The following is an 11,941-nucleotide window of genomic DNA, read 5'->3' on the forward strand; positions in this document are numbered from 1 at the left end:
CCAAACCCCCCCCCCCCCCCCCACACACACACACACACACACACACACAATTCAAAGAAGCTGTTTGCTCTTCCGCCTCATTCTCTTCCTGTGTCTACTTTATTTTCCACTGTCAATGAGAGCAAGGTGAACAGGAGGAGGAGGATGAGAGGAGGACGAGAGGAAAGTAGGAAAGAGTGTGAATCCTTATGTAACTGAGGCTGGAGGTAAAGAGAGACAAAAAAAAGAAGGCAAGAGGAAAAGAGAGAGACTGAAATAAAATTTAAAAAAAAAAAGCTGATTAAAAAGAAGAAATACAGAGTCACAACTACATCTTACAGATCTTAGCTACAACACGAGACACCACCGATACTTTAAAAGCCACTGTGTGTAGCAACTTTTATTTCTCGAAAATTAACATCACATGTCCATTTCCCACAACTGCTTCCTGTGGTAAACAAACTGCTGCTGCTGCTGCTGCTGCTGCTGCTGCTGCTGCGGCTGCTGCTGCTGCTTAAACACCACCCCATTTTCTTTTTTTTTTTTGCTGTTAATCATCCACACAATCAATGAAAGCAGAAAAGCCGCCTGCACCGTAGTTTAAAAGCCTGTTCACGTTCGCCTGTTATTCCAGTGGAACCACTGCAATCCAGCAGCCTGAGGAAATCAGGTCAGCAGAATCAGTGACCTCTTTTAAATCTCTTCTTCACATGCTTCTATTGAAGAGGCTTTCCTGATTTTACTTTATCTTATTGACTGGCCAGATCACATGATTCTAATAGATTTTAATGGATTATATTGATTGCCCTTTTGCTGGCGACACTGTAAATGGTTTGTTTTTTTATTGACTGCCCTGATGGTAAGTAATTAACACAGACTTTTCACAGAAAGTGAAGTTCACCTCTCTCCATGTCTGTTTCCCTGTTCCTCCTCCGTTCCTCAGTTACAGTTAGGGCGTCAGTCTTGTTCCTCTTTTCCATCGTCTTCTCCCCATTTTTACATAAGAGAAAGATCCCGACATTGAAAGATAAGTGACACATTTTTTGTCGTTGTTTGTAGTAATTTGTGTCTCTGTAGCTTTTTGTGCTTCTTTGTGGTTGTTTTGTTTGACTTTATAGCCATTTTGTGTATCTGTAGCTTTGTTTCTGCCTCTCTGTTGTCGTTTTGCATTTCTTTGTGGTCGTTTTGTTTATCTATGTCATCCTTTTGTGTCCTTTGCACCTCTTTCTAGCTGTTTGTAGTTGTTTTTTGTCTGTTGCTTACCAACCTGTGGACATTTTGTTTCTCTTTGAGGTTGTTTGATGTCTCTTTGTGACCATTATGTGTGACTTTGTGCTCATTTTATATCAATTTATAGTCATTTCGCATTTCTCAGTAGTTGTTTGATTGACCTTTTGATTTTCCAACAATAGAAGTTTACAGCCACTTCAAAACAGAGGCTCTGGGCCCCCCCCCCCCAACCCTTCGGACACCTGTGCCTATGTCCAGTAAGCCCATTCAGTAATCCATCAATGTGCACAGGAAGCCTCTTCTTTTTTAATCAAATCAAGCCAAAAATACTTGATTTCACTGAAACAATTCTAAAAACTAACTCTAAACTTTCATATTTAAAGTCTTAGCATGTAGCATTTAGCATCATGGTATTAGAAGGATAGCAGAGAAAATGTCTGATTGAGATCAGGTAATGTGACATTGCAGTTATGCACGTGGCGTGGTGTAATGTCACTGGAATAAAGTCAGAACAGGGTGTCAAATGCATCACTGTATTGATTACATACAGTATACTGGGCTGTGAATTATGCTGCGCTCTGCTATAGTAAAGCATCATATATCTGGATGTAATGCATGCTATTGACTGGCTGTTACACGCTGAGCTGCAGCATGTTTGCTGGATTTATGATGATGGGTACTTGTTGGCACAAAAGCACATGGACTTTTATCTTTACGAGGACATCCCATTTCCTACATTCAGATCCTGAACTATTATAAATAAAATAATAATACGTTTTTCTCTCTCGCTCTCTCATTTTTTATTAGTCATATTGGGTAAATTATGCATGAACTTCACTAAAATTAGAAACTGGCATCATTCCTCTAATGTGATCTCTGAACAGTAACACTGTCACTGCTGTTCTGAAATCTGATGTCTCAGCATTTGGCGTGATTGGACGATATATAAACTATCAGAGCAACAACGGACGCGATCTACAGCCTTGTTATCTGCTTTCGGTTCCCGCTGCTTCAAACTAAAGCTGATTTTATCTTCATTTTAAAATGGCATTTAATATGGTTTTAAAGAGCTGAGAATCTATATGATATATGCATCTTTATGCATTTTTTATGTTTTATATTGCTTTTGAGTAATGCAAAATATTATTCGTATAGTTGAAACGAAAACAGGAAATGTGGGGCACTGTGACGACATGTGACCATTTTCTTCATACTAAAAACAAACGGTAACAGCAAAATGTGCCTTTTTTCCCCTGCAGCACTGGCTGGGTTGAGTTCTTACCACCTCTGCACAAACATGCTGGTGCAAGTCTCAGGTCAAAACCACAAACTGATTCTCAAAACGATATCAAAAACAAGAACGCACACGCACAGCAGATCAATCTCCATTAGTCTTAGAAATCCAATGTAGTCAGTTAGAGTTAGAGTTTTTTTTACCGAGTCAGCCAATTATCAAATCTCCAAGGTCACATTCGCTTTGATTACAGTGCAGCAACAAAACATTGCAAGGTGTGGGTGTGGGTGTGGGTGGGTGTGTGTGTGTGTGTGCGTGCATGTGTGTGAGACACACACAACAGCTCACACAGTAAGAGAGGGGCTGAGCTGTGCATTCAGTTTTTCAGAGCAACTTTCACTAACCTGTGTACCAAAAATATCTTCATGATGAACCACAAAAACTGTATTCTACATTTGAAAATGTGATCGATTTGATGAAACCTCTAACAGTTACCTGCAAAAAGTGACTCTTTGTGACTTGTATGACATGAAATCTGCTCCGCTGACGCACCCAAAAGCTCGTCCCGATTCAGTGGCCGAGTCAGTGGCGCCAGCAGGTTTATATTTCATAGTGCGCACAAGAACCACCTGTCCACTTGTAGGCTAGCTTTAGATTTCCCACACACAAACATATGTCTACTCGTCCAGTGAGTGAGCGAGCAAGAGAGACTGAGACTGATTTGTGCATTTTAGTGCTAAAGTTATGACACGACACCACCATAAAACTCTGATTAGCTGACCACATGCTTTTTAAAGAACGACCAACAGGCCAGAAAAACCACTGCCAGCAACAGGCTACAATTAACTATTATATACTATATTGAATATCCAAGAGAAACGTGCAGTAAGAGTTGACATTAAGCAACGGATTCCCTCATTCAGCATCATCATCATCATAGGAACAGTTGTCTAACTAACTAAGTTAGTAATAACAATATGCACCAGCAAGACCAAACCAAACAATCAAAAAGCCACATGAGACAATACAATGAAATAGTATTCCTGCCTATTTGAAGTTCATTCGTTTGACGGCCTCAATTCCAGTATCGTGATGGATGTTCATCAACGCTCTACACCTGCCGTGTCAACACTGAGCATCGAAGCACCAAACTCCTGCTTTATCTCCTGCTCTCCTCTTCAATCTAGACTCATAACGTTAGTGACTGGATGCAGCCAAAAAATAAGACAGGATCTCCTGTTGTAACAATTTTATTTTCAATATAGGATGTTGAAAAAATTTTAAATGTGCGCACAGTGCGTCCAGGATTGCGGCTGCCGGCGCCACTGGCCCAAGTGAAATGGAAATGGCACGCCCGGTCATCGAGGTGCCATCGCTGCATCGGTATAATTATTTAGCTACTCTACCACTGAGGAGCTGAATTAATCTAATACTGTCAGGATGTCATGTCACAGTTGATAAGAATTAGCACCTCCTTAACAAGTGCGCCAACAGTCTGTCGCTCTAACAAGTGCAGCAACAGGCGGGGAACAAAATGAGGCGAGGCGCGACCGAGGACTGAAAGGCAGGGCTGCTCTGATGTTGCTGAAAAGTAAACAGCACACACATTTACATACACACACACACACACACACACACATTTATGACGCATTTTAGCACATATGCAGCCATATACACTCATACACACACACTCTAATGCACAAATGCACTCACCCACGTGTACACAAACAAACAAAGGGATACACAAACACTAATCCGCTCAAACCATTGTTGTCACTGAAGCGTAATCCTGGAGTCGATGACTAACTTAATCTAAGTCACATGACTGTAGGTCCACACAATCTAATCAACACACACACGCACACAGAACTTACAAAGAACTAATCATAGCATTGTAAAGTGTGACTGACAGCTGGTGAATGTAAGATACAGAGACACCGCCAGCAGTAGTTTCATTCGGCCAATGGGAAGGGAGCTGCATTATGACATCACTATTTTTCACTGAGGTCATTCAAAGAAAGGTGGAGCCTTATAACTTTTCTGACCCATAGAGAGAGTTTGCTACCGTTTATAAAGCTACATTTCAAAATCTTACATAGTAAATATCTCGCGTCTTGAGTCGCGTTTGCCGATAAATTTAAAAGAAATAAATCGTTATTTAAAAAAATATTAATTTTCTACTGGATAACTCAATATAAAATATAGAAAAAATATACACAAGGTAAAAATGTTACTATGTAGCCATGGCTTTCACCTATAACTCTCTGAGCCTGAAACCATGGCAACCTCCTGTACTTTTCTCCCGCCCTTATATGGACATGCACATCACATCACAACACACCACATTACAGCCGTGTCCGATGAGATTACCCAATCAATACCAGACTGATATCCAATATCATTATCCGCTCCAGGAACAAACGCGGCATTATGGGATGCCATCCCCTTGACGACAGGGGTTGCCGGGTATCCCACGTCTCCTATTGATCCAAGTGTGATTCACAGTTGACGGTCAATGAAGGTAATGGATTTCAAAACGTATTCGAACATGATAATAATTTGGGCCGGTGTCATCTGTGTGCTCGCATTTGAAATAATGCATTTCTCATTGTGGATATTAGCTCATCAATAACTAATGAGGCAGATTTGTGAGTGTGTGTTTGTTTTCCAGTAAGAGGCCAATAACGCACCGTCAATATCTTACAGTAAAACACAGTTCAGAGGCTAACACGTAGCTATCAAAAGGTCCAGTAATAGAGGAAGCTGTTACTCTGTGATTATTTCCGATCGATTGTCAAAGATCTGAACACAACGCATCATCACAGTGACAGCAAGAGAGAAAAATGACGCAGGCAGGAAGTGGACCAGGCCTGAGCAGGAAGTCAGCTGACTTCAGCAGACTCAGACGAGCTGCAGATAAGATCAGGGTCTGATTAAAGTGACGAAGTTACACCAGCGTGAGAGAGAGAGAGATGATCGAACAGAGAAAAGACACAGATAAAGGGAAAGGATCATTCAATGGGCCGATTGATGCAGTTAACAAGCTGTAGATAAAAGCAGGTGTCCTTCAAATGGCTTCAAATCCAAAGGCACACATCCATTCTTTGGCGAGATGTTTAAATTTTAAATCAGCTCTTAAATAAATGAGTGGCTCAAGTGTTTAATCGAGGTTCCCAGAGTGGCCCTGATGAAAAATTCCATAACTTTTCCATGACTTTCCCTTCGTTAGTTAAAAGCACTTCCATGAACCTAAAAATGTGATCCCTCCCTGGTTTGCTAATATGGCTTTTTACCTCGGAGGAGTCTCTCGAAGGGGTGCGACATTTCAAAAATGTAGAAAAACAGCAAGAAATACGCTCTCTGTAATACAAGTAAAATATAATTATCTGATATCACCTGACACTTCCCAGAGATTTTATCCAGTTTCCTGACTTTTCCCTGTGTTCAACACAAAGCTGTCAACGTTCAGTAATATTCCAGAAGCTCTCTGACCCCTGGGAACCTCGTTTAATGGATAAAACACAGCATAGGGGCCACAATCCCACCTCCACACACACACACACACACACACACACACACACACACACATACAAATATTCTCTTTTCACTCTCACGTCTTCTCCTACCTTGGCCCTTATTTGTCCCGAGGTCGACACTTTGCGGATCAGTTTGTGTGACGTTTCTTCTTGTTCCCCGTCGCTGTCTGATGACTCTTCTCCAGCTTCTCCAGCCTAAAAAAACAGGAAAGAAAGGAAGAATTACCGACATTTTTTTTTCCCAGATATTACTAATATTCAACATGAAAGTGCAAATGAACTGACTTTTAACTCAGAAATCACACTAAAGGACATCAGCGACCAAAAGTCTATCTTCTTAGAGCGTAGTGGAAAGGTTCAGCCATTGAATGCCGAGTTTAGTTTTCACTGCTTGTGAGAAAAATCTCTTTTCTTGGCACTCGTACTGTCTTTATGTTAACAATTCTGACCACACTCAAGGTGTAAGAGGTTTCAGCTAAATCTATTTACTGATCTGCAGCAACCGAGTTTCCTGTTGGTTCACAACGCCCTACATAATACTGGTACTATCATGAGATAGGCTGCAACTGCTGGGTCAAATTGATTAAAACAAGAACAGAAAAAAGGGCAGAAACTTGAAAATCTGCCAAAAAAAAAGTATTTTCTCACGCAGAAATAACATAACTTTTTAAAGCTCTGGTGTTAAGAGAGAATTTCACTTGTACAATAAGCTACTTCAGGGCACAACCATAGCCAGGATTTTAAGTCATCAGTTCATGCAGGACCTTCACTAGAACTGCAATCATTATTTGTTTAATCAATCAACACAAGAAAAAAAGAAAAATCTAATAATTCAAGTTTTTTTATTTTATTTATTTTTTTTTTTTATACTTAAATTGGAAAGATTTACTGGTTTCAGCTTTTTACCAAATGATTAATCATGAAATAAATCGGTAGATACACTAAATAATACATAATAAAAATAATCATCAGTTGTAGCCCTCGACCTGAAAACACTTTTGCAGAGACCTTTTGTAAAATTTTCAATTCAATAAAACATTAATGAAAATGCAAACTGCACTTCAGGTCCCCGAATAAAAATACTGAGGACTTGACCTCAGTGTATCCTATTCTAGTGTTTCCTAGCAGGTTTTCAAATGAAGGATAAAGAGAAGCCGAGGTGTCTGAATACCTGGATTCAACTTTTCTGGCATTTTGCAATGTGGGAACTCTGCTTATAAAAACACTGTAAATTAAGTTGGACGGGAAGTTTAAATGCACCAAAATACATTATGACCACTAAATGTTCTCGACCAACGTCACACATATTTGGACACAGGGTTGTGTTCTCATTCATCACTTCCTGTTTGCTAAGAACACCCAACTGCTTCCTTTGATAGTAATTGAGCCATAGAGCGAAGATTTATCTCTAATGAATTCTTTTTTTTTTTTCCATCCAAAGGCACTTTAAAGACGGTTCTACAGATGGTTGTCGCAGCTGAGTCACTGAACTTGAGAGAAGAGTTTTTAAATCATCTCTACAGGAACAGGCAGGTGTTGGATTGAAAAAACAAGTTTTGCACAGCGGTAAAACTGACTCTAACAAACATATCATTTAAATATTGTTCATACATGTTGAAGATATAGATTACAGATCATAAAATGATGTGTAATCACCCAAACTAACATTTAAAAAAATAAGTAAATAAATAAAAAAAAAAGGTACCAACGATATGGTTTAAATGTGATTTTCTTCCGGATTTAAGTTGCGCACTTAACATGCAAGTTCCAGAGAAGTGTAAAAGAAAGATGGTGGGCTGCCTCTTTTGTTTATAAAAAAAATAATAATAATCTGGAGGTGGGTGAGGATTAGCTGGCACCTCATAACACACAGCATTCACTCCCTGATGTAGAAGTGAAACCATTGCGTCATCAGGACAGAGAAAGTAGCGTTGGAGACTTTTCCCTGCTGCAGCTTCACTTAGTTGATTCATATCGTCACATTATAAAATCTGGCCTTTTGTAGCTTTAAATACATAGACTTCATTGAACAGTACTTACAATATGAGTCCTCTCAGAGTCTGCTTGGGGCGAGCCCAGCGACTCGCCCGGCTCCGCCACATACAGGACGTTGGGGTTCAGTTTGGACGCCATGATGAGTCAAAGGCGAAGGAGCAGAGAGGGAAGAGCAGTAAAAGAGAGAGAGAAAGTGAGAGGACACTGGTGTGGAAGATGTAGAGAAGGATGAGAAGTTTGCCAGTTGCAGAGGAGGAGGAGTTCTGAATAAAAGAGGAGAAGAAGAAGAAGAAGAAGAAGAAGAAGAGAAGGAAGGTGGAGGGAAGAGTGGAGTTTGGCGAGATGTGAATGCTTGGCTAAGCAGAAGAAGAGAGGAGAGGATGACAAACGGGACGGCAGGCTCTGGGACGCCACACTCGTCCTCTTTTTCCAATCCCTCTATCCAGGGCCAGCTCTAGAAAAGATGGAGGAATGAATTATTGATTAACAGAGAAAAGCTCACTGGAGTTTTTATTATTATTATTATTATTATTATTATTATTATTATTAGGAGGGGGGATTGGCAGCTCCCTCGCTGGAAGTTCAGAACATATAAACAACTGTCTTTCCCCAACTCTTACTAGTTTTTCCTACTCCTCCTCCGTCGTACTATTTCAGTTAAAGAGCTAAAGAGACAATGACAGCCGCTTCCCGTTCTCGCTTGTTCTTTGCTTCTTGCTGCATGTGTGTGTATGTGTGTGTGAGACAAAACAGTTTGAGGTTAACAGTTCAGCCCTGTGTTTCTAAAATAGAGCCATAGAGATGCAATGGCAGCCCTTTAGGCAAGTGACAAACACACCATGATGATGATGATGATGATGATGATGATGGTGGTGGTGGTGGTGGTGATGAAGACAAGGGCAAACAAGTGTACAAGGATAAACACAACAGCAGCGATGATGAAGATGAAGATGAAGATGATGATATGGCTCATTACAGGCGGACAAACTCTGCATGATACAGTTTGCCCTGCAACAGCACCAGATATGGGAGCGTCTGCATGCCTTCATAACCGCACACACGTGTACGCACGCGCACGCGGAGCGGCCAAATAAAGTGAATGTATATGTGTAGGCTATGTGTTTCTGCGTGTGCGTTTCCTTGATTACGATGTGGACACGTTATTCAAAAAAAAAAAAAAAAACCTGTCTGCATCTCACTTCACTGCCGCCCCTCGAGGACACCAAACTTAAATGTCAAAAACAGACTCGGGTACAAACAGTGTGCGTGTGTGAGTGTTTCTTTTATTTTTTTTTTTTTTAAAAAAAAGCCTGGTAATCATATTTATGTGGCTTTCAGGTTTGAGAAATTAATTTAAGCAAAAACCAAAACGGATGCACAACAGGCTGTCGAGCGCCTCAGCTCAGCCTGATCATTCATTCCGTCCATATCGCTGTTTACTGGAGGAGCTCGCGGCGGACACACAAAAATAAATATCAATATTCAATTTAACTCCTGCACGTTCGTCAAATTGGGCTCGGTCGGCTCAGCTGTCAACAACGCGAAGACATTTATCAGCGACCTGGACGGCCACCGTTACCGCGCGGCCACCTCCTCTGCACAAATGAACCCTCCGTGTGCTCTCATGTGTCGATGAAACATAGATATTGTTTACCTTGGCCGGTTAAATTTCTTCCCTCTTCTCCCCCGGCGGAGGTCAATCAGCGTCGGCGTGTTCCTGCTCCTGTTGGCCGGCCTTGGTCGCTCGTCAGCCGGCGTTTGGTTGCTCGCCGGCGGTCAGCAGCAGCGGCGGCGGCGGCGTGCGGGTCTCTCCGGTGGTGCTCGCCTTGCAGAGAGAGACGCGGTCATACGCATAGCGTCGGAGCGGATCTGAATCAGGTAGGAAGAGGAGGGAGGGGAAAGGAGGGGAGGGGAGGGAGGTGGGGGAGGAAGAGGAGGTAGCAGGGGACGAGAGAGAGAGAGAGAGAGAGAGAGAGAGAGAGATTTGAAAGCGGCCGTGTTGAGTCGACTCGAATCGCTGTTCTGAGGTTAAACGGAGAGCAAATAACGCGCACACGCACGCATGCGCCCGCGAGTAGGAGGGCGCGAGGCAGACACGGGCCTAATATACACACAAGGAGACACAGGAACACCAATCAACATACACACATCAACAAGTAAGGGCCACTAGGTGAAGAAGAGGAGCAGTTAGAGCTCTAAGAAAAACAGGTTTGATGGAAATCTGATCTTAGTTCTCACACTTGACAACATTGAGGCACTTAACAATAGGTACCTATAGTATTACAGCATTGCCAAGTATTGATTTGTAAAGTTAAAATCGATTAATATCACATTAAGGTGTTTGTTTTCACTGAAGCTGCACAGCTGGTTTAAAAAGCCTGCATGGATCTGTGGCTCTGTGCTCTGCAGAGATAGATTCATGTGGAAAATATAAATCCTAAATGACAGATTAGGATGCTGTGTTTATGACAAAAGCTAACATGAAGAAAGGGTTAAATCTCTTTGAATTGTTTCCTTTGTGGTTCCATGTGCTTACTTGCTGCTGCAGTCTATATTTAGCACTTTTAGAACTGACTTTTTTGGAAGTGTTCAGTTGGTATTTGGTGTTTACTGATGCACTGAATCATCTCAGAGAACACTGAATACTACATTTTCCTGTTTAATTACATCACTACATCCCAGCGTAACAGTGTTAGCTTTCAACATGGCTCATAAATCACACAACAATCTTACCTCAGGGCCTATTTAGTAGCTGTTTTGGCACTCTCAGTCATATCACATGATCTTCATCAGCAGATGGAGTTGTTATGGGAATTGTAGATGTTCACATTTCCATCTTACTGGACACTTCTCATCAATGTTTGCTTGAAAAATTGTCCATGTATAATTATAAACCCAAGAGGGTTTATATATAAACCCTTCTGGGTATAAACCCAAGCTAGGGTTCAGGACCTGGGGTCCCATGATGAATCTTAAGGGTCATGATTTCTTACGTTTCTCAAATGTTAGCTTTTTTTCTTGTGAAATACTGAAATACATTTTGACCAGTTTAGGCCTCCTAAAATCCACCAAATAAAACTATCTCTGAAGCAAAAAATCACTCTTTGGTAGAACCGCTCACAACAAAGTCATATTCACACTAAGGTCACAACCTATGATGAGGGGTTACAAGTTTTAGAATCATAATCAAAAAAGAGGTTATAGGCTACCACCCTGGTAAGAAGGCTGATTCAGATCTGCTGCTGGATCAAATCTAGACATAACAATCCTCCTGCATGCGCTAACACATCTATCCCATCTGTTTCTTTTAAATTTCTGTCCAGACTTGCTCACAAAACTTGTCTTTTCACTCGTGAATCTGAGTCTTTGCGTCCAAATCTCAGCTCACTCAGTAGAGTCCACATCTAATAGAGAGAGAGAGCGCCATTAGAAAGAGAGCGAGAGACATCCACATTAATAAGGCAGAGAGTGAGAGAGCGCAACATGTAGCTACACACCAACAGGGATACAAGGACAGACAGACAGATATATACACATAAATATACACACACACTGACACCCCTCTGTGCAATAGTAATTTGTTTACAGTTGATTAAATATTCATGCTGAATTAGCTGTGAGCCTGCCAACAGTCACTTCATTTGTGTGTGTGTGTGTGTGTGTGTGTGTGTGTGCGCATGTGTGTGTGTGGGTTTGTGCCCTTCTCAGCCTCCCTCCACCTGTAACTGTCGGCCAACGGCGTGGAAAAGACAGACACATGCACAGGAAGAAGTGCGCACACACACCTGCTGGATTCCCCCGCCGATCAGGTGATAGCGTTACTGTGTTCTGCTCTTTCCTCCGGTTGCCCTTGACAACAGCGAGAAGTGAAGGGCGAAAGGATGGAGAGAGGAGGGAGTGATGAGGAAGACCAAGGGCAAAAATGCATATGAACAGAACAGGCTTCGTAAGAATCACATGTAGGACT

The 11,941-nt window shown here is 41.6% G+C and overlaps 1 protein-coding gene across 2 annotated transcripts in view; it reads right to left on the minus strand.

The window, feature by feature from the left end:
- The window catches only part of LOC111233446 (diacylglycerol kinase delta-like), a 70,460-nt gene extending 62,181 nt beyond the window's left edge, over positions 1-8,279 (minus strand). For both annotated transcript variants that reach the window (XM_022761262.1, XM_022761261.1), the window contains exons 1-2: positions 8,020-8,279; positions 6,070-6,174 (exon numbers count right to left, since the gene is read on the minus strand). In XM_022761262.1, coding sequence (XP_022616983.1) covers positions 6,070-6,174; positions 8,020-8,112 — 198 coding nt within the window. In that variant the 5' untranslated portion in view covers positions 8,113-8,279. The remainder of the gene's footprint in view (positions 1-6,069; positions 6,175-8,019) is intronic.
- Between the last annotated feature and the right edge of the window lie 3,662 nt (positions 8,280-11,941).

This window comes from Seriola dumerili, unplaced genomic scaffold (genome assembly GCF_002260705.1).
Source record: "Seriola dumerili isolate Sdu_G_001 unplaced genomic scaffold, Sdu_1.0 BDQW01000393.1, whole genome shotgun sequence".
NCBI lineage: Eukaryota > Metazoa > Chordata > Actinopteri > Carangiformes > Carangidae > Seriola > Seriola dumerili.